Source organism: Oncorhynchus clarkii, chromosome 26, assembly GCF_045791955.1.
Source record: "Oncorhynchus clarkii lewisi isolate Uvic-CL-2024 chromosome 26, UVic_Ocla_1.0, whole genome shotgun sequence".
Taxonomy (NCBI): Eukaryota; Metazoa; Chordata; class Actinopteri; order Salmoniformes; family Salmonidae; genus Oncorhynchus; species Oncorhynchus clarkii.
The window spans coordinates 18,915,291-18,943,236 of NC_092172.1; the positions used below are offsets into that span (position 1 = coordinate 18,915,291).

At 42.5% G+C, this 27,946-nt stretch overlaps 1 protein-coding gene across 1 annotated transcript; it reads right to left on the minus strand.

The window, feature by feature from the left end:
• Nucleotides 1-23,273: 23,273 nt before the first annotated feature.
• LOC139384560 (apical junction molecule ajm-1-like) lies at nucleotides 23,274-27,946 on the minus strand. The gene is made up of 3 exons (XM_071129397.1): nucleotides 27,734-27,946; nucleotides 24,303-25,667; nucleotides 23,274-23,987 (listed from the first exon to the last, which is right to left on the minus strand). Exons 1-3 carry the CDS (start codon nucleotides 27,917-27,919, stop codon nucleotides 23,274-23,276), a joined length of 2,265 nt encoding a protein of 754 aa, XP_070985498.1. The 5' UTR covers nucleotides 27,920-27,946.

A 27,946-nucleotide genomic window follows, 5' to 3' on the forward strand; every position in this document is an offset into this window, starting at 1 on the left:
ACTTTTATCTTCCCAAGTGTAAATGGCAACAGTTGCTTCTTTGTCTACTGAGAACTCTGTGTTGTCCTCAACTTTCTCCCACAGCTGTTTGTGGTCAATGCTATGGGTGCAGGGCAGCCTTAGAGGCAGTGCTGCGGGTGCAGGAAGACTCTTATCAGCTGAAAACTCCTCTTGGAGGACAGCGGACACGGAAGCGGCAGATTCACTGGCGACTGGACACTTGTTGGTTCCCTCTACTGCCTCCTCTGGCAGTTTGTAGTCATTGTCAAAGACAGGTGGCAGACTTGGAGGCAGCATTGGGACAGGGCATTTAGCTGTTGATCTGTCCACTCTATCAACAGTAGCTGTGCCTGAAGTGTTCTCTGTAGCACCTGAGACCTCATAGGCATCCTCTACTGTCTGCTCTGGAGGCATGAAGTCATCGTCAAAGACTGGTGGCAGGCATGGAGGCAGCACTGAAGGAAGACTTCTGGCTGCCCATCGGTTCTCTCTCTTGACAGTGGCTGTGTCTGCAGTGGCCTCTTTGGCAACTCGGCACTCTGTGGCTGAAACAGCAGGCTGGGAGGTTTCTGGGACAATGAATGAATTGCCAACGAACCGCTGAGCCAGTGGTGGGAGGGAGAAAGGATAGAATCTGTCCTCTTCCTTTATATTAGATATTGCCACTGGAGCAACTGATAGCTCAGTGGTTCCCTCTACTGTCTGCTGTGGTGGAATGGAGTCATCGTTAAAGAAGTGTGGCAGGTATCGATGCAGCATTGAGGAAAGATGTGTATCTGTCAATAAGTCATCTCTTTTACCAGTGGATACATCTGCTGTGGCCTCTGTGGCAACTGGGCACTCAGCAGGGACAAAGTATGAAAATACAATGAACCGCTGTGCATCCTGAGCGCATATGGCCAATGGAGAGGGGGGATGTAACATGGTTGGTATAGGTCTCCGATTGGTGAAAGCCAGCGGTGGGAGGGAGTCAATACAGGGAGCCATGAACTCAGAGAGTGGACGGTTGGTCACATCTCTCACATTCTGCGGGAGAAAAGAAACAGACATGTTGAAAGTGATCACATTCACGACATACATACTTTATGAGTCAACGCTATTTACTTATACATCACATCTTCGGAAAGTATTCAGACCCCTTCACTTTTTCCACATTTTGTTACCTTACAGCCTAATTCAAAAATGTAATAAATCGTTTTTTTCCCTCATCAATCTACACACAATAGCCCATAATGGCAAAGCAAAAACAGAATTGTTCCAAATTCATTACAAATAAAATGTGAAATATCACATTTACATAAGTATCCAGACCCTTTACTCAGTACGTTGTTGAAGCACCTTTGGCAGCGATTACAGCATAGAATCTTCTTGGGTATTACGCTACAAGCTTGGAAATCTTGTGTTTGGGGAATTCTCCCAATCTTAGGAGAATCCAAGTTAGGTTGGATGGGGAGATTTTCTGCACAGCTATTTTCCGGTCTCTCCAGAGATGTTCGATCAGGTACAAGTCCAGTCTCTGGATGGGCCAATAAAGGACATTCAGAGACTTGTCCCGAAGAAACTTCTGCGTTGTCTTGGCTATGTACATAGGGTCATTGTTCTGTTGGAAGGTGACTCTTCACCACACTCTGAGGTCCTGATTGTTCTGGAGCAGGTTGTCATCAAGGATCTCTCTGTACTTTGCTCTGTTCATCTTTGCCTAGATCCTGACTAGTCTCCTATTCCCTGCAATTGAAAAACATCCCCACAGCATGATGCTGCCACCACCATGCTTCACCGAAGGGGTGGTGGCAGATTTACTCCAGATGTGACCCTTGGCATTGGGGCAAAAGAGTTCAATCTTGATTTCATCAGACCAGAGCATCTTGTTTCTCATGGACTGAGAGACTTCAGGTGCCTTTTGGTAAACTCCAAGCAGGCTGTCATGTGCCTTCTACTGAGGAGTAGCTTCCATCTGGCCACTCTACCTTAAAGGCCTGATTGGTGGAGTGCTGCAGAGATGTTTGTCCTTTTGGAAAGTTCTCCCATCTCCACAGAGGAACTCTAGAGCTCTGTCAGAGTCTTGGTGGTTCCAAACATCTTCCATTTAAGAATGATGGAGAACAGTGCGTTTTTGGGGACCTTCAATGTTGAGGAGAGGTTTTGTACCCTTCCCCAGATTTGTGCCTCGACACAATCCTGTTTCTGAGCTCTACGGAGAATTCCTTCAACCTCATGGTTTGTTGTTTGCTCTGACATGAACTGTCAACTGTGGGACCTTATATAGACAGGTGTGTGCCTTTCCAAATCATGTCCAATCAGTTGAAAATACAACTGGTGGATTCCAGTCATGTTGCAGAAACATCTCAAGGATGATCAGTGGAAACAGGATGAACAGGAGCTAATTTCCAGTCTCATAGCAAAGGGTCTGAATACTTACGTAAAAAAGGTATTTCAACATTTCTAAAAACCTGTATTTGCTTTGTCAATATGGGGTATTGTTTGTAGATTGCTGAGAATTTGCATATATTCAATCAATTTTAAAATAAGGCTATTATGTAAAAAAAGGTAGAAAAAGTCAAGGTGTCCGAATTCTTTCCAAAGGCACTGTATATATCTAGTGTCCTCTCAGATGCTCTGCACCAGTCTGTACCAACCCTGGGTCTTCTAGCCAATGGGTCAACAAATTGTAAAAATACATGCCCCACACCCAGCATAACATTTGACATTTTAGACATCTAGCAGATGCTTTTATCCAGAACGACTTACAGTTAGTGCATTCAACTTAAGGTAACTAGATGGGACAACCATATAATCCTGATATGAAGGTCTACGAGAGATCACTTGGTCTAGTTATTTTTATTTATTTAAGACAACCATAAGAACTGAGGACTATGTACATAACAATACTCAAACAGAGAGACAGACACGATGCAACACAAGAAAAGATGTCAGACAAAATATTGTTAGCTTACAATTCATGGCATATCGCACATTTTGCCCGTATATTGACATGTATTTGCTTTAATCAATATTGTTCAATAGAACTCTAGTCAACTTTGTCAAAGTTGGTCTTGTTACCTCCTCAATCAGGCTTGGCTCAAACCAAATCCTCTTCATCTCCTTCTCCTGCTCCCTCTGGATCTGTCTCACCAGAGCCAACCTGGCTCCCAGCTCCATCATGTAGTCTGTCTGGATCTCCCTTTCCTTCAACTGACACTCAACCCTAGTCTGTGTCAGCGTTGAACCCTCCATGTCTTCCTCCTAGCTAACAATAACTCTGAAAAATACATAACGTTGTAGTAAGTGGCGTGTTGCTCACCAAAGAATAATGCATCTCTTTACAATGTGCACACATTTTCTTCCCATTTACTTACAATGAAGCAAGTGACAATCCTGATCCAGAGATGATTACGCAATAGGCCTATCTGAATTACTAGTAAAAAGTTGGCTACTGGAAACTCGACCAAGTTCAAATGAATCAAATAGTTGCCTTTCCTATCATTATGTGCACAATATCCTTTATGACATCATCATTGTGTTGCAAGGCGTTGCCATTGGAGATGACAAAGCACAACACAGACTTTAAAAATAAAACTTCAGTCTCTCTCTGTACCCCCCCCCCCCCCCCCCCCCTGGTTTTCACAAAACACACTAATCACTTATATCATATAATTCAAAAAAGGTTTGGGGTAGAAAATGACTCTGTATCCATGCAGGACCTAAGTTATTGTACAGTTTCATATATTGTATAAAGCAAGGAGTGTTTACCTAGTCTTCTCTTTGAGTGCCCCTGTGTGCACCTTCATGCAAAGAGGTCTATCAATTCAACCATTTGAAATGGATGACCATTCATTTAAGAAAAACTGATTTTCATTAGCAATTTAGCAACTACAAATTAGGTAGGTCGACTTGTTTTTTTACATAACCTTCCCTTTTGGTACAGATTTATTCAGATAATTGATTACAATATTGGTTGTTATTAACACAGAGAGAGGCTTTTCTTCCATCAATATAATGCATTTGCCATTAGCCTGGCTCACTACAACAACTAACATGTCATCTCAGGTGTCAGGATGAACCATTTTCTCACAAAAATTGGATTCAAACAAACTGTCTCTCGTCAACAGTTTCACTTGTCACCATGATTGCATGTTAGGCCTAAATAAAAGGTAATGTAAGTACACAAGTAATTTGAAAAGTTGTTATTCTACACAAACATAGTTATACAGTAAGTTATATTACAACCTACCTCTCCAGTAAGCAGCGTGTTCTCTCTCTCTAATGAAATAGGACATTAATAATCTGTCAGTAGTTAGTTGAATCAGTACCTTTACACTGTTCTGTTTGTCTGTACAACAGCTAACCTCCCAGAATCAGAATCTTGTGATGTCACAAGGAAGGCCTCATTGCCATGACTACCCACAGAAGCTCTCATGTGTAGTCAAATGCTGGAACAATTCACTTTTTTAGCCTATGCAGCACAGTCATAACTGATATTTGCATTGAATCCATGTAACCACATTTTTTATTCAATTAAAATGCTCTACCTCATATCAAATGGTTGACCATTCATAATACAGGTGTTTTGACTAATTCAAAGTCAATATGTTTTAGATATCACAACTAGCATCCAGGTTTACTTAGGTTATTTGTTTGATCTCAGCCTACCACTAATGTCAATGTTTACCAGTCAAACGTTTGGACACACCTACTCATTCAAGGTTTTTTTCTATTTTTTTCTACATTGTAGAATAATAGTGAAGACATCAACACTATGAAATAACACATACAGTGGGGCAAAAAAGTATTTAGTCAGCCACCAATTGTGCAAGTTCTCCACTTAAAAAGATGAGAGAGGCCTGTAATTTTCATCATAGGTACACTTTAAAAAAAAAGTCCATATTATGTCAAGAACAGTTCAAAACAGCAAAGAGAAATGACAGTCCATCATTACTTTAAGACATGAAGATCAGACAATCAGGAAAATGTCAAGAACTTTGAAAGTTCCCCCCCAACCCCTCTTGTACGCTGCTGCTACTCTGTGTTTATCATATATGCATAGTCACTCTAAATATACATTCATGTACATACTTCCTCAATTGGCCCGACCAACCAGTGCTCCCGCACATTGGCTAAACGGTTTATCTGCATTATGTCCCGCCACCCTCCATCAGTCATCCCCTATTTTACGCTACTGCTACTCTCTGTTCATCATATATGCACAGTCACTTTAATCATATCTACATGTACATACTACCTCAATCAGCCTGACTAACAGGTATGTAGCCTCGCTACTTTTATAGCCTCGCTACTGTTATTTTTCACTGTCTTTTTACTGTTGTTTTATTTCTTTGCTTACCTATTGTTCACCTAATACCTTTCTTGCACTATTGGTTAGAGCCTGTAAGTAAGCATTTCACAAGCTCAACACCTGTTGTATTCAGCGCACGTGACAAATAAACTTTGATTTGATTTGAAGAACCATCAAGCGCTATAATGAAACTGGCTCTCATGAGGACCGCCACAGGAAAGGAAGACCCAGAGATACCTCTGCTGCAGAGGATACGTTCATTAGAGTTACCAGCCTCATAAATTGCATTCCAAAGAAATGCTTTACAGAGTTCAAGTAACAGACACATCTCAACATCAACTGTTCAGAGGAGACTGCATGAATCAGTCCTTCATGGTCGAATTTCTGCAAAGAAACCACTACTAAAGAACACCAATAATAAGAAGAGACTTGCTTGGGCCTAGAAACACAAGCAATAGACATTAGACCAGTGGAAATCTGTCCATTTGTCAGATCAGTCCAAATTTGAGATTTTGGTTCCAACCGCTGTGTCTTTGTGAGATGCAGAGTAGGTGAATGGATGATCTCCTCATATGTAGTTCCCAGCGTGAAGCATGGAGGAGGTGTGATGGTATGGAGGTGCTTTGCTGGTGACACTGTCTGGGATTCATTTAGAATTCAAGAACACTTAACCGGCATGGCTACCACAGCATTCTGCAGCGATCCGCCATCCCATCTGGTTTGCACTTAGTGGAACTCTCATTTGTTTTCAACAGGACAATGACCCAACACACCTCCAGGCTGTGTAAGGGCTATTTGAACAAGAAGGAGAGTGATGAGTGCTGCATCAGATGACCTGGCCTCCACAATCACCCGACCTCAACCCAATTGAGATGGTTTGGGATGAGTTTGACCGCAGAGTGAAGGAAAAGCAGCCAACAAGTGCTCAGCATATGTGGGAACTCCTTCAAGACTGTTGGAAAAGCATTCCAGGTGAAGCTGGTTGAGAGATTGTCAAAAGTTTACAAAGCTGACATCAAGGCAACGGGTGGCAACTTTGAGGAATCTCAAATATATAATATATTTTGATTTGTTAATTATAGATAAAACGTATCGGTGCTCATTGGCCATTGGACATAAACATTAAGTTGGATATCGCAAACTCAACAATGAGTGGTTTGGAAGGAATCAGTGGCTAACTGCAAGCATTGCAATGCAATCATTAGCCTGCTATTCACTGGAGTGGCTGTGTAGTCCCAAGTCTAAGATTAAGGGTCTCTTTTCCTAGTTTAAAATCATAAACATTCAACATTGGCCATGCTGTCAATGAAGCATTATTTGTGCCGCGCTCAAAACAACTGTTAACTCGGAACTGCAAAATCTGACTTTAGTAAGTTCAAGACATCTGGGAACTCGGGAAAAATGAGCTACGACTGGGAAAATACGTTTTGAACTTTCATCCAGCTCAGAATTGTACATTCGGAACTCAGGCCTCATTCTAGAGCTACGACCTGAAGATCACTGACGTCATCATGATTCAAGCTTTTTGTTGTTGTTGAGTTTCCAGTTCTCTTGAAAGCACCATGAATCCAGAGGATGCCAGACTTTGATAACAAAGTTTGATGACAACATTTTCCCACGATGGACAGCCGCGCCACCTTCCTGTTCAAGTGAGCACAGCACAACAAGGTGAGTCCAAAAATGTATTGTATGCTGCTACATAAATGACGTAATATGGCAGAGAGATATATATACTGTAGCTGAGAAAGTAAGCTGTTAGCAGACCATGTGCCTCACCGAATGAATGAACTATTCCACTACCAGACAAGGCTTTGCTGATAGCCAGGTGCAGCAGTGGTACTGATGTTGGGACTCTGCTGCTGGGACAGCTTTATGTAGGCTCTAACAGTATGTGGGCACCATCTTTCACCGTTATAGTGCAATTAATGTATTGTTTAGTGTTGTATTGTGTAGTGGTTTTGTTGGCATGCATCCAACATTTTTTATTTTCTTTGCCCCACCAAGATATACAAACTAAAATCGTCACTTATCATATTCCCTCTATCATATTCCCTTCCATCATATTGCCTCTATCATATTCCCTTCTATCATATTCCCTCTATCATATTCCCTTCTATCATATTCCCTCTATCATATTCCCTCTATCATATTCCCTTCTATCATATTCCCTCTATCATATTCCCTTCTATCATATTCCCCTCTATCATATTCCCTCTATCATATTCCCTTCCATCATATTCCCTCTGTCATATTCCCTCTATCATATTCCCTTCCATCATATTCCCTCTATCATATTCCCCCTATCATATTCCCTCTATCATATTCCCTTCTATCATATTCCCTCTATCATATTCCCTCTATCATATTCCCTTCTATCATATTCCCTCTATCATATTCCCTTCTATCATATTCCCCTCTATCATATTCCCTCTATCATATACCCTTCCATCATATTCCCTCTGTCATATTCCCTCTATCATATTCCCTTCCATCATATTCCCCTCTATCATATTCCCCCTATCATATTCTCTCTATCATATTCCCTTCTATCATATTCCTTCTATCATATTCCCTTCTATCATATTCCCTTCCATCATATTCCCTCTATCATATTCCCTCTATCATATTCCCTCTATCATATTCCCTCTATCATATTCCCTCTATCATATTCCCTCTATCATATTCCCTTCTATCATATTCCCTTCCATCATATTCCCCTCTATCATATTCCCTCTATCATATTCCCTTCTATCATATTCCCTTCCATCATATTCCCCTCTATCATATTCCCTCTATCATATTCCCCTCTATCATATTTCCTTCTATCATATTCCCTTCTATCATATTCCCCTCTATCATATTCCCTCTATCATATTCCCTCTATCATATTCCCTTCTATCATATTCCCTCTATCATATTCCCTTCCATCATATTCCCTCTATCAAATTGCTTCTATCATATTCCCCTCTATCATATTCCCTTCTATCATATTCCCTCTATCATATTCCCTCTATCATATTCCCTCTATCATATTCCCTTCCATCATATTCCCTCTATCATATTCCCCTCTATCATATTCCCTCTATCATATTCCCTTCCATCATATTCTTCTCTATCAATTTGCTTCTATCATATTCATATTCAGGTCGCAATTGTAAATGAGAACTTGTTCTCAACTTGCCTACCTGGTTAAATAAAGGTGAAATAAATAAAACAATATTTATTCCGTCATATTCCCCTCAATGCGAGGTGTGGCAAGAAGGTTTGCTGTGTCTGTCAGCGTAGTGTCCAGAGCATGGAGGCGCTACCAGGAGACAGGCCAGTACATCAGGAGACGTGGAGGAGGCCGTAGGAGGGCAACAACCCAGCAGCAGGACCGCTACCTCCGCCTTTGTGCAAGGAGGAACACTGCCATAGCCCTGCAAAATGACCTCCAGCAGGCCACAAATGTGCATGTGTCTGCTCAAACGGTCAGAAACAGACTCCATGAGGGTGGTATGTGGGCCCGACGTCCACAGGTGGGGGTTGTGCTTACAGCCCAACACCATGCAGGACGTTTGTTATTTGCCAGAGAACACCAAGATTGGCAAATTTGCCACTGGCGCCCTGTGCTCTTCACAGATGAAAGCAGGTTCACACTGAGCACATGTGACAGACATGACAGAGTCTGGAGACGCCGTGGAGAACGTTCTGCTGCCTGCAACATCCTCCAGCATGACCGGTTTGGCGGTGGGTCAGTCATGGTGTGGGGTGGTATTTCTTTGGGGGGCCGCACAGCCCTCCATGTGCTCGCCAGAGGTAGCCTGACTGCCATTAGGTACCGAGATGAGATCCTCAGACCCCTTGTGAGACCATATGCTGGTGCGGTTGGCCCTGGGTTCCTCCTAATGCAAGACAATGCTAGACCTCATGTGGCTGGAGTGTGTCAGCAGTTCCTGCTAGAGGAAGGCATTGATGCTATGGACTGGCCCGCCCGTTCCCCAGACCTGAATCCAATTGAGCACATCTGGGACATCATGTCTCGCTCCATCCACCAATGCCACGTTGCACCACAGACTGTCCAGGAGTTGGCGGATGCTTTAGTCCGGGTCTGGGAGGAGATCCCTCAGGAGACCATCCGCCACCTCATCAGGAGCATGCCCAGGCGTTGTAGGGAGGTCATACAGGCACGTGGAGGCCACACACACTACTGAGCCTCATTTGGACTTGTTTTAAGGACATTACATCAAAGTTGGATCAGCCTGTAGTGAGGTTTTCCACTTTAATTTTGAGTGTGACTCCAAATCCACTGTTCCTAGGCCGTCATTGTAAATAAATATTCCTCTATTTCATATTCCCTCTATCATATTCCCCTCTATCATATTCCCTCTATGGCTGCTTTGAGTGATGTATTGTTGTCCCTACCTTCTTGTGTTTTTTCCTGTTTTCTGTGCCTTACAATCTTTGTGCTCTGTTTTGTTCTGCTAACATGTTGTGTTGCCTCCATGTTGTTGTCAGGTTCTGTTGCAACCATGTGGTGTTGTCATGTGTTGCTGCCGTGCTATGTTGTCGTGTTGGGTCTATCATTATGTAGTGTTGTGTTGTCACTCTTGTTGTGATGTGTGTTTTGTCCTATATTTATATTTTTAATCCAAGCCCCATTCCCCTTTTACCTTTTGGTAGGCCGTCATTGTAAATCAAAATTAGTTCTTAACTGACTTGCCTAGTTAAATAAATGTTCAATTAAATAAAATATCATATTCCTCTCTATCGTATTCCTCTCTATCGTATTCCATTCTATCATATTCCTCTCTATCATATTCCTCTCTATCATATTCCTCGTTATCATATTCCTCTCTATCGTATTCCTCTCTATCGTATTCCACTCTATCATATTCCTCTCTATCATCTTCCCTTCATCATATTCCAGTCTATCATATTCCTCTCTATCATATTCCCCTCTATCATATTCCAGTCTATCATATTCCTCTCTATCATATTCCTCTCTATCATATTCCTCTCTATCATATTCCCCTCTATCATATTCCAGTCTATCATATTCCTCTCTATCATATTCCTCTCTATCGTATTCCACTCTGTCATATTCATCTCTATCAATTTCCTCTCTAACAAACTCCGCTCTACCCTCCATCTACTCCCCCTCCCTTTCCGTCCTCCTCATCTCAGAATAACTCCGCTCCATTGGGTAGATTTGGAATTCAACATTTTAACAGTGCAACACTCCCCAGATTTGTGAAATGTAAACATTGTGTGTTTATACTGTGTTATACAGTATGCCTTGACAAAAATCAAACAGAGAGTAAACCTTTTTTATAGATTTTTTTATTGCATTTTTCATTGCATGCAAAAATACAGTATCCCGCCCTGCTCTCTCTCTCTAATACCCAATCTACTCATCCATCTTCAAGCGTTCATCCTTTCCCTGCTCTTCTATCACCCTCTCAGTTCCACCTCTAGCTGGCTCACTCTTTTTCTTCTTCTCTAGTCTCTTCCTCTCCTCTTTCCTCCTCTTTTCTCTCTTCTTCTCCTCCTTTTCTTGAATCTTTCTCTCCATCTCCAATAACTCAGCTTGAGCTTTCTCTCTCTTTTTCAGCTCCTCAGAACACCTCTTCTCTTTCTTAATCCTGTCTTTCATCATGTCATTATGTATCTTCATCAGCCCCTCTAACCTCTTTTTCTCTGCCTTTTCCTTCTCTTTTCTTTCCTTCTCTCTCTTTTTCTGTTCTAACTTCTCCCTCTTTTTCTCAGCCTTCATGACTTTCTTCTGCTCTTTCTCTCTCTCATTCATCTCTTTCTTCTCCCTCTTTTTGTTCTCCTCCTCCTTGTTTTTCTTCTCCTTTCTCTCTTTCTCATCATCTTTCAACTTCTTATGCAGTTTCTTATTTTTCTCTTTTTCCTTCATCTTCAAAAATGGGATTTTCTGCATGTGGTTCATGACCAGAAAGCCCACTCTTCCAAGGATGGTCTCTGCTCTCTCTGATGAAGCCATCCCATTGGAGCTCTTGGAATGGGCACAGTCCGCCTCACGCTTCAATCCCTCCCTCTGTCTCACCTCCTCCTTGACGCTCCTCTCTTCACTCTCAATTTCAATGCCTATCCAATAATCCTGACAGGAAGACATTGACTCTAGATGTAATATTGTTCCAATGTGTCACATTCAATACACATTTGAGTGATCGACATACAATGATGACCTCATGGGGCACACAATTTGGAGGACAGTAATTAAGGTCCCTTCTTTTACAAATGTTAACTCTAGTGAGGGGTGATGTTTCATACTATTAGCAAAGAGCAGCAAGGTTGGGGTCAATTCCAGTCAATTCAAGAAGAACTCTAAAATTCCAATTCTCTTCAATGCTTTGAATTGAAATGGAACTGACCCCCAGACCTGTAAAGTAGTAGTGTAAAATAGGACACCTACCTTTGCCTCTTCCAGGGTCCAGGTCCTGGGTTCATCATTGCGGGTTGCCAGAGTTAAGTTAACATCTGGGTCCAGCTGGTGAGCGTGAGGGCAGAGATCCACCTCTTCACTAGGGCCCTTCACTTTCTGCTCTGGCTCCTTGTGGTCCTTGTCATGGATGCATCCCAGGATTGGAGGAATTGCTCGGACAGGGCTTTTATCACCTGTCAGTTCCTCTCTCTTGACAGTGGATGCAACTGCACTTGCCTCGGTGTCAACTGAGCACTCTGGCAGTTGGTGGTCGTTGTTGTTGTGGATGCATGGCAGAACTGAAGAACTTTTATCTTCCCAAGTGTAAATGGCAACAGTTGCTTCTTTGTCTACTGAGAACTCTGTGTTGTCCACAACTTTCTCCCACAGCTGTTTGTGGTCAATGCTGTGGGTGCAGGGCAGCCTTAGAGGCAGTGCTGCGGGTGCAGGAAGACTCTTATCAGCTGAAAACTCCTCTTGGAGGACAGCGGACACGGAAGCGGCAGATTCACTGGCGACTGGACACTTGTTGGTTCCCTCTACTGCCTCCTCTGGCAGTTTGTAGTCATTGTCAAAGACAGGTGGCAGACTTGGAGGCAGCATTGGGACAGGGCATTTAGCTGTTGATCTGTCCACTCCATCAACAGTAGCTGTGCCTGAAGTGTTCTCTGTAGCACCTGAGACCTCATAGGCATCCTCTACTGTCTGCTCTGGAGGCATGAAGCCATCGTCAAAGACTGGTGGCAGGCATGGAGGCAGCACTGAAGGAAGACTTCTGGCTGCCCATCGGTTCTCTCTCTTGACAGTGGCTGTGTCTGCAGTGGCCTCTTTGGCAACTCGGCACTCTGTGGCTGAAACAGCAGGCTGGGAGGTTTCTGGGACAATGAATGAATTGCCAACGAACCGCTGAGCCAGTGGTGGGAGGGAGAAAGGATAGAATCTGTCCTCTTCCTTTATATTAGATATTGCCACTGGAGCAACTGAGAGCTCAGTGGTTCCCTCTACTGTCTGCTGTGGTGGAATGGAGTCATCGTTAAAGAAGTGTGGCAGGTATCGATGCAGCATTGAGGAAAGATGCGTATCTGTCAATAAGTCCTCTCTTTTACCAGTGGATACATCTGCTGTGGCCTCTGTGGCAACTGGGCACTCAGCATGGACAAAGTATGAAAATACAATGAACCGCTGTGCATCCTGAGTGCGTAAGGCCAATGGAGAGGGGGGATGTAACATGGTTGGTATAGGCCTCCGATTGGTGAAAGCCAGCGGTGGGAGGGAGTCAATACAGGGAGCCATGAACTCAGTGAGTGGACGGTTGGTCACATCTCTCACATTCTGCAGGAGAAAAGAAACAGACATGTTGAAAGTGATCACATTCACGACATACATACTTTATGAGTCAACGCTATTTACTTATACATCACATATACAGTGCCTTCGGAAAGTATTCAGACCCCTTCACTTTTTCCACATTTTGTTACCTTACAGCCTAATTCAAAAATGTAATAAATCGTTTTTTGCCCTCATCAATCTACACACAATAGCCCATAATGGCAAAGCAAAAACAGAATTGTTCCAAATTCATTACAAATAAAATGTGAAATATCACATTTACATAAGTATCCAGACCCTTTACTCAGTACGTTGTTGAAGCACCTTTGGCAGCGATTACAGCATAGAATCTTCTTGGGTATTACGCTACAAGCTTGGAAATCTTGTGTTTGGGGAATTCTCCCAATCTTAGGAGAATCCAAGTTAGGTTGGATGGGGAGATTTTCTGCACAGCTATTTTCCGGTCTCTCCAGAGATGTTCGATCAGGTACAAGTCCAGTCTCTGGATGGGCCAATAAAGGACATTCAGAGACTTGTCCCGAAGAAACTTCTGCGTTGTCTTGGCTATGTACATAGGGTCATTGTTCTGTTGGAAGGTGACTCTTCACCACACTCTGAGGTCCTGATTGTTCTGGAGCAGGTTGTCATCAAGGATGTCTCTGTACTTTGCTCTGTTCATCTTTGCCTAGATCCTGACTAGTCTCCCATTCCCTGCAATTGAAAAACATCCCCACAGCATGATGCTGCCACCACCATGCTTCACCGAAGGGGTGGTGGCAGATTTACTCCAAAGAGTTCAATCTTGATTTCATCAGACCAGAGCATCTTTTTTCTCATGGTCTGAGAGACTTCAGGTGCCTTTTGGCAAACTCCAAGCAGGCTGTCATGTGCCTTCTACTGAGGAGTAGCTTCCATCTGGCCACTCTACCTTAAAGGCCTGATTGATGGAGTGCTGCAGAGATGGTTGTCCTTCTGGAAGGTTCTCCCATCTCCACAGCGGAACTCTAGAGCTCTGTCAGAGTCACCATCTGGTTCTTGGTCACCTCCCTGACCAAGGCCCTTCTCCCCCGATTGCTCAGTTTGGCTGGGCGGCCAGCTCTAGGAAGAGTCTTGGTGGTTCCAAACATCTTCCATTTAAGAATGATGGAGAACAGTGCGTTCTTGGGGACCTTCAATGTTGAGAAGAGGTTTTGTACCCTTCCCCAGATTTGTGCCTCGACACAATCCTGTTTCAGAGCTCTACGGAGAATTCCTTCAACCTCATGGTTTGTTGTTTGCTCTGACATGAACTGTCAACTGTGGGACCTTATATAGACAGGTGTGTGCCTTTCCAAATCATGTCCAATCAGTTGAAAATACAGGATGAACAGGAGCTAATTTCCAGTCTCATAGCAAAGGGTCTGAATACTTACGTAAAAAAGGTATTTCAACATTTCTAAAAACCTGTATTTGCTTTGTCAATATGGGGTATTGTTTGTAGATTGCTGAGAATTTGCATATATTCAATCAATTTTAAAATAAGGCTATTATGTAAAAAAAGGTAGAAAAAGTCAAGGTGTCCGAATTCTTTCCAAAGACACTGTATATATCTAGTGTCCTCTCAGATGCTCTGCACCAGTCTGTACCAACCCTGGGTCTTCTAGCCAATGCGTCAACAAATTGTAAAAATACATGCCCCACACCCAGCATAACATTTGACATTTTAGACATCTAGCAGATGCTTTTATCCAGAACGACTTACAGTTAGTGCATTCAACTTAAGGTAACTAGATGGGACAACCATATAATCCTGATATGAAGGTCTACGAGAGATCACTTGGTCTAGTTATTTTTATTTATTTAAGACAACCATAAGAACTGAGGACTATGTACATAACAATACTCAAACAGAGAGACAGACACGATGCAACACAAGAAAAGATGTCAGACAAAATATTGTTAGCTTACAATTCATGGCATATCGCACATTTTGCCCGTATATTGACATGTATTTGCTTTAATCAATATTGTTCAATAGAACTCTAGTCAACTTTGTCAAAGTTGGTCTTGTTACCTCCTCAATCAGGCTTGGCATTTTCCTCGTCTCAAACCAAATCCTCTTCATCTCCTTCTCCTGCTCCCTCTGGATCTGTCTCACCAGAGCCAACCTGGCTCCCAGCTCCATCATGTAGTCTGTCTGGATCTCCCTTTCCTTCAACTGACACTCAGCCCTCCTCTGTGTCAGCGTTGAACCCTCCATGTCTTCCTCCTAGCTAACAATAACTCTGAAAAATACATAACGTTGTAGTAAGTGGCGTGTTGCTCACCAAAGAATAATGCATCTCTTTACAATGTGCACACATTTTCTTCCCATTTACTTACAATGAAGCAAGTGACAATCCTGATCCAGAGATGATTACGCAATAGGCCTATCTGAATTACTAGTAAAAAGTTGGCTACTGGAAACTCGACCAAGTTCAAATGAATCAAATGGTTGCCTTTCCTATCATTATGTGCACAATATCCTTTATGACATCATCATTGTGTTGCAAGGCGTTGCCATTGGAGATGACAAAGCACAACACAGACTTTAAAAAGAAAACTTCAGTCTCTCTCTGTACCCCCCCCCCCCCCCCCCCCCCTGGTTTTCACAAAACACACTAATCACTTATATCATATCATTCAAAAAAGGTTTGGGGTAGAAAATGACTCTGTATCCATGCAGGACCTAAGTTATTGTACAGTTTCATATATTGTATAAAACAAGGAGTGTTTACCTAGTCTTCTCTTTGAGTGCCCCTGTGTGCACCTTCATGCAAAGAGGTCTATCAATTCAACCATTTGAAATGGATGACCATTCATTTAAGAAAAACTGATTTTCATTAGCAATTTAGCAACTACAAATTAGGTAGGTCGACTTGTTTTTTTACATAACCTTCCCTTTTGGTACAGATTTATTCAGATAATTGATTACAATATTGGTTGTTATTAACACAGAGAGAGGCTTTTCTTTCATCAATATAATGCATTTGCCATTAGCCTGGCTCACTACAACAACTAACATGTCATCTCAGGTGTCAGGATGAACCATTTTCTCACAAAAATTGGATTCAAACAAACTGTCTCTCGTCAACAGTTTCACTTGTCACCATGATTGCATGTTAGGCCTAAATAAAAGGTAATGTAAGTACACAAGTAATTTGAAAAGTAGTTATTCTACAGAAACATAGTTATACAGTAAGTTATATTACAACCTACCTCTCCAGTAAGCAGCGTGCTCTCTCTCTCTAATGAAATAGGACATGAATAATCTGTCAGTAGTTAGTTGAATCAGTACCTTTACACTGTTCTGTTTGTCTGTACAACAGCTAACCTCCCAGAATCAGAATCTTGCGATGTCACAAGGAAGGCCTCATTGCCATGACTACCCACAGAAGCTCTCATGTGTAGTCAAATGCTGGAACAATTCACTTTTTTAGCCTATGCAGCACAGTCATAACTGATATTTGCATTGAATCCATGTAACCACATTTTTTATTCAAATAAAATGCTCTACCTCATATCAAATGGTTGACCATTCATAATACAGGTGTTTTGACTAATTCAAAGTCAATATGTTTTAGATATCACAACTAGCATCCAGGTTTACTTAGGTTATTTGTTTGATCTCAGCCTACCACTAATGTCAATGTTTACAAAAAAGTATTTAGTCAGCCACCAATTGTGCAAGTTCTCCTTCTTAAAAAGATGAGAGAGGCCTGTAATTTTCATCATAGGTACACTTAAAAAAAAAGGCCATATTATGGCAAGAACAGTTCAAAACAGCAAAGAGAAATGACAGTCCATCATTACTTTAAGACATGAAGATCAGACAATCAGGAAAATGTCAAGAACTTTGAAAGTTCCCCCCCAACCCCTCTTGTACGCTGCTGCTACTCTGTGTTTATCATATATGCATAGTCACTCTAAATATACATTCATGTACATACTTCCTCAATTGGCCCGACCAACCAGTGCTCCCGCACATTGGCTAAACGGTTTATCTGCATTATGTCCCGCCACCCTCCATCAGTCATCCCCTATGTTACGCTACTGCTACTCTCTGTTCATCATATATGCACAGTCACTTTAATCACATCTACATGTACATACTACCTCAATCAGCCTGACTAACAGGTATGTAGCCTCGCTACTTTTATAGCCTCGCTACTGTTATTTTTCACTGTCTTTTTACTGTTGTTTTATTTCTTTGCTTACCTATTGTTCACCTAATACCTTTCTTGCACTATTGGTTAGAGCCTGTAAGTAAGCATTTCACAAGCTCAACACCTGTTGTATTCAGCGCACGTGACAAATAAACTTTGATTTGATTTGAAGAACCATCAAGCGCTATGATGAAACTGGCTCTCATGAGGACCGCCACAGGAAAGGAAGACCCAGAGATACCTCTGCTGCAGAGGATACGTTCATTAGAGTTACCAGCCTCATAAATTGCATTCCAAAGAAATGCTTTACAGAGTTCAAGTAACAGACACATCTCAACATCAACTGTTCAGAGGAGACTGCATGAATCAGTCCTTCATGGTCGAATTTCTGCAAAGAAACCACTACTAAAGAACACCAATAATAAGAAGAGACTTGCTTGGGCCTAGAAACACAAGCAATAGACATTAGACCAGTGGAAATCTGTCCATTTGTCTGATCAGTCCAAATTTGAGATTTTGGTTCCAACCGCTGTGTCTTTGTGAGATGCAGAGTAGGTGAATGGATGATCTCCTCATATGTAGTTCCCAGCGTGAAGCATGGAGGAGGTGTGATGGTATGGAGGTGCTTTGCTGGTGACACTGTCTGGGATTCATTTAGAATTCAAGAACACTTAACCGGCATGGCTACCACAGCATTCTGCAGCGATCCGCCATCCCATCTGGTTTGCACTTAGTGGAACTCTCATTTGTGTTCAACAGGACAATGACCCAACACACCTCCAGGCTGTGTAAGGGCTATTTGAACAAGAAGGAGAGTGATGAGTGCTGCATCAGATGACCTGGCCTCCACAATCACCCGACCTCAACCCAATTGAGATGGTTTGGGATGAGTTTGACCGCAGAGTGAAGGAAAAGCAGCCAACAAGTGCTCAGCATATGTGGGAACTCCTTCAAGACTGTTGGAAAAGCATTCCAGGTGAAGCTGGTTGAGAGATCGCCAAAAGTGTACAAAGCTGACATCAAGGCAACGGGTGGCAACTTTGAGGAATCTCAAATATATAATATATTTTGATTTGTTAATTATAGATAAAACGTATCGGTGCTCATTGGCCATTGGACATAAACATTAAGTTGGATATCGCAAACTCAACAATGAGTGGTTTGGAAGGAATCAGTGGCTAACTGCAAGCATTGCAATGCAATCATTAGCCTGCTATTCACTGGAGTGGCTGTGTAGTCCCAAGTCTAAGATTAAGGGTCTCTTTTCCTAGTTTAAAATCATAAACATTCAACATTGGCCATGCTGTCAATGAAGCATTATTTGTGCCGCGCTCAAAACAACTGTTAACTCGGAACTGCAAAATCTGACTTTAGTAAGTTCAAGACATCTGGGAACTCGGGAAAAATGAGCTACGACTGGGAAAATACGTTTTGAACTTTCATCCAGTTCAGAATTGTACATTCGGAACTCAGGCCTCATTCTAGAGCTATGACCTGAAGATCACTGACGTCATCATGATTCAAGCTTTTTGTTGTTGTTGAGTTTCCAGTTCTCTTGAAAGCACCATGAATCCAGAGGATGCCAGACTTTGATAACAAAGTTTGATGACAAAATTTTCCCGCGATGGACAGCCGCGCCACCTTCCTGTTCAAGTGAGCACAGCACAACAAGGTGAGTCCAAAAATGTATTGTATGCTGCTACATAAATGACGTAATATGGCAGAGAGATATATATACTGTAGCTGAGAAAGTAAGCTGTTAGCAGACCATGTGCCTCACCGAATGAATGAACTATTCCACTACCAGACAAGGCTTTGCTGATAGCCAGGTGCAGCAGTGGTACTGATGTTGGGACTCTGCTGCTGGGACAGCTTTATGTAGGCTCTAACAATATGTGGGCACCATCTTTCACTGTTATAGTGCATTTAATGTATTGTTTAGTGTTGTATTGTGTAGTGGTTTTGTTGGCATGCATCCAACATTTTTTATTTTCTTTGCCCCACCAAGATATACAAACTAAAATCGTCACTTATCATATTCCCTCTATCATATTCCCTCTATCATATTCCCTCTATCATATTCCCTCTATCATATTCCCTCTATCACATTCCCTTCCATCATATTCCCTCTATCATATTCCTTCTATCATATTCCCTCTATCATATTCCCTTCCATCATATTCCCTCTATCATATTCCCTCTATCATATTCCCTCTATCATATTCCCTCTATCATATTCCCTTCTATCATATTCCCTCTATCATATTCCCTCTATCATATTCCCTCTATCATATTCCCCTCTATCATATTTCCTTCCATCATATTCCCTCTGTCATATTCCCTCTATCATATTCCCTTCCATCATATTCCCCTCTATCATATTCCCTCTATCATATTCCCTCTATCATATTCCCTCTATCATATTCCCTCTATCATATTCCCTTCTATCACATTCCCTTCCATCATATTCCCTCTATCATATTCCTTCTATCATATTCCCTCTATCATATTCCCTCTATCATATTCCCCTCTATCATATTCCCTCTATCATATTCCCTCTATCATATTCCCTCTATCATATTCCCTTCTATCACATTCCCTTCCATCATATTCCCTCTATCATATTCCTTCTATCATATTCCCTCTATCATATTCCCTCTATCATATTCCCTCTATCATATTCCCCTCTATCATATTTCCTTCCATCATATTCCCTCTGTCATATTCCCTCTATCATATTCCCTTCCATCATATTCCCCTCTATCATATTCCCTCTATCATATTCCCTCTATCATATTCCCTCTATCATATACCTTCTATCATATTCCCTTCTATCACATTCCCTTCCATCATATTCCCTCTATCATATTCCTTCTATCATATTCCCTATATCATATTCCCTTCCATCATATTCCCTATATCATATTCCCTCTATCATATTCCCTCTATCATATTCCCTCTATCATATTCCCTTCTATCATATTCCCTCTATCATATTCCCTCTATCATATTCCCTCTATCATATTCCCCTCTATCATATTTCCTTCCATCATATTCCCTCTGTCATATTCCCTCTATCATATTCCCTTCCATCATATTCCCCTCTATCATATTCCTTCTATCATATTCCCTCTATCATATTCCCTCTATCATATTCCCTCTATCATATTCCCTCTATCATATTCCCTCTATCATATTCCCTCTATCATATTCCCTTCTATCATATTCCCTTCCATCATATTCCCCTCTATCATATTCCCCTCTATCATATTTCCTTCCATCATATTCCCTCTGTCATATTCCCTCTATCATATTCCCTTCCATCATATTCCCCTCTATCATATTCCCTCTATCATATTCCCTTCTATCATATTCCCTTCCATCATATTCCCCTCTATCATATTCCCTCTATCATATTTCCTTCCATCATATTCCCTCTGTCATATTCCCTCTATCATATTCCCTTCCATCATATTCCCCTCTATCATATTCCCTCTATCATATTCCCTTCTATCATATTCCTTTCCATCATATTGTGGGAATTATATTCCCCTCTATCATATTGCTCTCTATCATATTCCCTCTATCATATTCCTTTCCATCATATTGTGGGAATTATATTCCCCTCTATCATATTCCCACTATCATATTCCCTTCCATCATATTCTTCTCTATCAAATTGCTTCTATCATATTCATATTCAGGTCGCAATTGTAAATGAGAACTTGTTCTCAACTTGCCTACCTGGTTAAATAAAGGTGAAATAAATAAAACAATATTTATTCCGTCATATTCCCCTCAATGCGAGGTGTGGCAAGAAGGTTTGCTGTGTCTGTCAGCGTAGTGTCCAGAGCATGGAGGCGCTACCAGGAGACAGGCCAGTACATCAGGAGACGTGGAGGAGGCCGTAGGAGGGCAACAACCCAGCAGCAGGACCGCTACCTCCGCCTTTGTGCAAGGAGGAACACTGCCATAGCCCTGCAAAATGACCTCCAGCAGGCCACAAATGTGCATGTGTCTGCTCAAACGGTCAGAAACAGACTCCATGAGGGTGGTATGTGGGCCCGACGTCCACAGGTGGGGGTTGTGCTTACAGCCCAACACCATGCAGGACGTTTGTTATTTGCCAGAGAACACCAAGATTGGCAAATTCGCCACTGGCGCCCTGTGCTCTTCACAGATGAAAGCAGGTTCACACTGAGCACATGTGACAGACATGACAGAGTCTGGAGACGCCGTGGAGAACGTTCTGCTGCCTGCAACATCCTCCAGCATGACCGGTTTGGCGGTGGGTCAGTCATGGTGTGGGGTGGTATTTCTTTGGGGGGCCGCACAGCCCTCCATGTGCTCGCCAGAGGTAGCCTGACTGCCATTAGGTACCGAGATGAGATCCTCAGACCCCTTGTGAGACCATATGCTGGTGCGGTTGGCCCTGGGTTCCTCCTAATGCAAGACAATGCTAGACCTCATGTGGCTGGAGTGTGTCAGCAGTTCCTGCTAGAGGAAGGCATTGATGCTATGGACTGGCCCGCCCGTTCCCCAGACCTGAATCCAATTGAGCACATCTGGGACATCATGTCTCGCTCCATCCACCAATGCCACGTTGCACCACAGACTGTCCAGGAGTTGGCGGATGCTTTAGTCCGGGTCTGGGAGGAGATCCCTCAGGAGACCATCCGCCACCTCATCAGGAGCATGCCCAGGCGTTGTAGGGAGGTCATACAGGCACGTGGAGGCCACACACACTACTGAGCCTCATTTGGACTTGTTTTAAGGACATTACATCAAAGTTGGATCAGCCTGTAGTGAGGTTTTCCACTTTAATTTTGAGTGTGACTCCAAATCCACTGTTCCTAGGCCGTCATTGTAAATAAATATTCCTCTATTTCATATTCCCTCTATCATATTCCTCTATTTCATACTCCCCTAGTCATATTCCCCTCTATCATATTCCCTCTATGGCTGCTTTGAGTGATGTATTGTTGTCCCTACCTTCTTGTGTTTTTTCCTGTTTTCTGTGCCTTACAATCTTTGTGCTCTGTTTTGTTCTGCTAACATGTTGTGTTGCCTCCATGTTGTTGTCAGGTTCTGTTGCAACCATGTGGTGTTGTCATGTGTTGCTGCCGTGCTATGTTGTCGTGTTGGGTCTATCATTATGTAGTGTTGTGTTGTCACTCTTGTTGTGATGTGTGTTTTGTCCTATATTTATATTTTTAATCCAAGCCCCATTCCCCTTTTACCTTTTGGTAGGCCGTCATTGTAAATCAAAATTAGTTCTTAACTGACTTGCCTAGTTAAATAAATGTTCAATTAAATAAAATATCATATTCCTCTCTATCGTATTCCTCTCTATCGTATTCCACTCTATCATATTCCTCTCTATCATATTCCTCTCTATCATATTCCTCGTTATCATATTCCTCTCTATCGTATTCCTCTCTATCGTATTCCACTCTATCATATTCCTCTCTATCATATTCCTCTCTATCATATTCCCCTCTATCATATTCCAGTCTATCATATTCCTCTCTATCATATTCCTCTCTATCGTATTCCACTCTATCATATTCCTCTCTATCATCTTCCCTTCATCATATTCCAGTCTATCATATTCCTCTCTATCATATTCCCCTCTATCATATTCCAGTCTATCATATTCCTCTCTATCATATTCCTCTCTATCATATTCCTCTCTATCATATTCCCCTCTATCGTATTCCACTCTGTCATATTCATCTCTATCAATTTCCTCTCTAACAAACTCCGCTCTACCCTCCATCTACTCCCCCTCCCTTTCCGTCCTCCTCATCTCAGAATAACTCCGCTCCATTGGGTAGATTTGGAATTCAACATTTTAACAGTGCAACACTCCCCAGATTTGTGAAATGTAAACATTGTGTGTTTATACTGTGTTATACAGTATGCCTTGACAAAAATCAAACAGAGAGTAAACCTTTTTTATAGATTTTTTTATTGCATTTTTCATTGCATGCAAAAATACAGTATCCCGCCCTGCTCTCTCTCTCTAATACCCAATCTACTCATCCATCTTCAAGCGTTCATCCTTTCCCTGCTCTTCTATCACCCTCTCAGTTCCACCTCCAGCTGGCTCACTCTTTTTCTTCTTCTCTAGTCTCTTCCTCTCCTCTTTCCTCCTCTTTTCTCTCTTCTTCTCCTCCTTTTCTTGAATCTTTCTCTCCATCTCCAAGAACTCAGCTTGAGCTTTCTCTCTCTTTTTCAGCTCCTCAGAACACCTCTTCTCTTCCTTAATCCTGTCTTTCATCATGTCATTATGTATCTTCATCAGCCCCTCTAACCTCTTTTTCTCTGCCTTTTCCTTCTCTTTTCTTTCCTTCTCTCTCTTTTTCTGTTCTAACTTCTCCCTCTTTTTTTCAGCCTTCATGACTTTCTTCTGCTCTTTCTCTCTCTCATTCATCTCTTTCTTCTCCCTCTTTTTGTTCTCCTCCTTGTTTTTCTTCTCCTTTCTCTCTTTCTCATCATCTTTCAACTTCTTATGCAGTTTCTTATTTTTCTCTTTTTCCTTCATCTTCAAAAATGGGATTTTCTGCATGTGGTTCATGACCAGAAAGCCCACTCTTCCAAGGATGGTCTCTGCTCTCTCTGATGAAGCCATCCCATTGGAGCTTTTGGAATGGGCACAGTCCGCCTCACGCTTCAATCCCTCCCTCTGTCTCACCTCCTCCTTGACGCTCCTCTCTTCACTCTCAATGTCAATGCCTATCCAATAATCCTGACAGGAAGACATTGACTCTAGATGTAATATTGTTCCAATGTGTCACATTCAATACACATTTGAGTGATCGACATACAATGATGACCTCATGGGGCACACAATTTGGAGGACAGTAATTAAGGTTCCTTGTTTTACAAATGTTAACTCTAGTGAGGGGTGATGTTTCATACTATGAGCAAAGAGCAGCAAGGTTGGGGTCAATTCCAGTCAATTCAAGAAGAACTCTAAAATTCTAATTCTCTTCAATGCTTTGAATTGAAATGGAACTGACCCCCAGACCTGTAAAGTAGTAGTGTAAAATAGGACACCTACCTTTGCCTCTTCCAGGGTCCAGGTCCTGGGTTCATCATTGCGGGTTGCCAGAGTTAAGTTAACATCTGGGTCCAGCTGGTGAGCGTGAGGGCAGAGATCCACCTCTTCACTAGGGCCCTTCACTTTCTGCTCTGGCTCCTTGTGGTCCTTGTCATGGATGCATCCCAGGATTGGAGGAATTGCTCGGACAGGGCTTTTATCACCTGTCAGTTCCTCTCTCTTGACAGTGGATGCAACTGCACTTGCCTCGGTGTCAACTGAGCACTCTGTGTTGTCCTCAACTGTCCCCTCTGGCAGTTGGTGGTCGTTGTTGTTGTGGATGCATGGCAGAACTGAAGGACTTTTATCTTCCCAAGTGTAAATGGCAACAGTTGCTTCTTTGTCTACTGAGAACTCTGTGTTGTCCTCAACTTTCTCCCACAGCTGTTTGTGGTCAATGCTATGGGTGCAGGGCAGCCTTAGAGGCAGTGCTGCGGGTGCAGGAAGACTCTTATCAGCTGAAAACTCCTCTTGGAGGACAGCGGACACGGAAGCGGCAGATTCACTGGCGACTGGACACTTGTTGGTTCCCTCTACTGCCTCCTCTGGCAGTTTGTAGTCATTGTCAAAGACAGGTGGCAGACTTGGAGGCAGCATTGGGACAGGGCATTTAGCTGTTGATCTGTCCACTCCATCAACAGTAGCTGTGCCTGAAGTGTTCTCTGTAGCACCTGAGACCTCATAGGCATCCTCTACTGTCTGCTCTGGAGGCATGAAGTCATCGTCAAAGACTGGTGGCAGGCATGGAGGCAGCACTGAAGGAAGACTTCTGGCTGCCCATCGGTTCTCTCTCTTGACAGTGGCTGTGTCTGCAGTGGCCTCTTTGGCAACTCGGCACTCTGTGGCTGAAACAGCAGGCTGGGAGGTTTCTGGGACAATGAATGAATTGCCAACGAACCGCTGAGCCAGTGGTGGGAGGGAGAAAGGATAGAATCTGTCCTCTTCCTTTATATTAGATATTGCCACTGGATCAACTGAGAGCTCAGTGGTTCCCTCTACTGTCTGCTGTGGTGGAATGGAGTCATCGTTAAAGAAGTGTGGCAGGTATCGATGCAGCATTGAGGAAAGATGCGTATCTGTCAATAAGTCCTCTCTTTTACCAGTGGATACATCTGCTGTGGCCTCTGTGGCAACTGGGCACTCAGCATGGACAAAGTATGAAAATACAATGAACCGCTGTGCATCCTGAGCGCATATGGCCAATGGAGAGGGGGGATGTAACATGGTTGGTATAGGTCTCCGATTGGTGAAAGCCAGCGGTGGGAGGGAGTCAATACAGGGAGCCATGAACTCAGTGAGTGGACGGTTGGTCACATCTCTCACATTCTGCGGGAGAAAAGAAACAGACATGTTGAAAGTGATCACATTCACGACATACATACTTTATGAGTCAACGCTATTTACTTATACATCACATCTTCGGAAAGTATTCAGACCCCTTCACTTTTTCCACATTTTGTTACCTTACAGCCTAATTCAAAAATGTAATAAATCGTTTTTTTCCCTCATCAATCTACACACAATAGCCCATAATGGCAAAGCAAAAACAGAATTGTTCCAAATTCATTACAAATAAAATGTGAAATATCACATTTACATAAGTATCCAGACCCTTTACTCAGTACGTTGTTGAAGCACCTTTGGCAGCGATTACAGCATAGAATCTTCTTGGGTATTACGCTACAAGCTTGGAAATCTTGTGTTTGGGGAATTCTCCCAATCTTAGGAGAATCCAAGTTAGGTTGGATGGGGAGATTTTCTGCACAGCTATTTTCCGGTCTCTCCAGAGATGTTCGATCAGGTACAAGTCCAGTCTCTGGATGGGCCAATAAAGGACATTCAGAGACTTGTCCCGAAGAAACTTCTGCGTTGTCTTGGCTATGTACATAGGGTCATTGTTCTGTTGGAAGGTGACTCTTCACCACACTCTGAGGTCCTGATTGTTCTGGAGCAGGTTGTCATCAAGGATCTCTCTGTACTTTGCTCTGTTCATCTTTGCCTAGATCCTGACTAGTCTCCTATTCCCTGCAATTGAAAAACATCCCCACAGCATGATGCTGCCACCACCATGCTTCACCGAAGGGGTGGTGGCAGATTTACTCCAGATGTGACCCTTGGCATTGGGGCAAAATAGTTCAATCTTGATTTCATCAGACCAGAGCATCTTGTTTCTCATGGACTGAGAGACTTCAGGTGCCTTTTGGCAAACTCCAAGCAGGCTGTCATGTGCCTTCTACTGAGGAGTAGCTTCCATCTGGCCACTCTACCTTAAAGGCCTGATTGGTGGAGTGCTGCAGAGATGGTTGTCCTTTTGGAAAGTTCTCCCATCTCCACAGAGGAACTCTAGAGCTCTGTCAGAGTCACCATCTGGTTCCTAGTCACCTCCCTGACCAAGGCCCTTCTCCCCCGATTGCTCAGTTTGGCTGGGCGGCCAGCTCTAGGAAGAGTCTTGGTGGTTCCAAACATCTTCCATTTAAGAATGATGGAGAACAGTGCGTTCTTGGGGACCTTCAATGTTGAGAAGAGGTTTTGTACCCTTCCCCAGATTTGTGCCTCGACACAATCCTGTTTCAGAGCTCTACGGAGAATTCCTTCAACCTCATGGTTTGTTGTTTGCTCTGACATGAACTGTCAACTGTGGGACCTTATATAGACAGGTGTGTGCCTTTCCAAATCATGTCCAATCAGTTGAAAATACAGGATGAACAGGAGCTAATTTCCAGTCTCATAGCAAAGGGTCTGAATACTTACGTAAAAAAGGTATTTCAACATTTCTAAAAACCTGTATTTGCTTTGTCAATATGGGGTATTGTTTGTAGATTGCTGAGAATTTGCATATATTCAATCAATTTTAAAATAAGGCTATTATGTAAAAAAAGGTAGAAAAAGTCAAGGTGTCCGAATTCTTTCCAAAGACACTGTATATATCTAGTGTCCTCTCAGATGCTCTGCACCAGTCTGTACCAACCCTGGGTCTTCTAGCCAATGCGTCAACAAATTGTAAAAATACATGCCCCACACCCAGCATAACATTTGACATTTTAGACATCTAGCAGATGCTTTTATCCAGAACGACTTACAGTTAGTGCATTCAACTTAAGGTAACTAGATGGGACAACCATATAATCCTGATATGAAGGTCTACGAGAGATCACTTGGTCTAGTTATTTTTATTTATTTAAGACAACCATAAGAACTGAGGACTATGTACATAACAATACTCAAACAGAGAGACAGACACGATGCAACACAAGAAAAGATGTCAGACAAAATATTGTTAGCTTACAATTCATGGCATATCGCACATTTTGCCCGTATATTGACATGTATTTGCTTTAATCAATATTGTTCAATAGAACTCTAGTCAACTTTGTCAAAGTTGGTCTTGTTACCTCCTCAATCAGGCTTGGCATTTTCCTCGTCTCAAACCAAATCCTCTTCATCTCCTTCTCCTGCTCCCTCTGGATCTGTCTCACCAGAGCCAACCTGGCTCCCAGCTCCATCATGTAGTCTGTCTGGATCTCCCTTTCCTTCAACTGACACTCAGCCCTCCTCTGTGTCAGCGTTGAACCCTCCATGTCTTCCTCCTAGCTAACAATAACTCT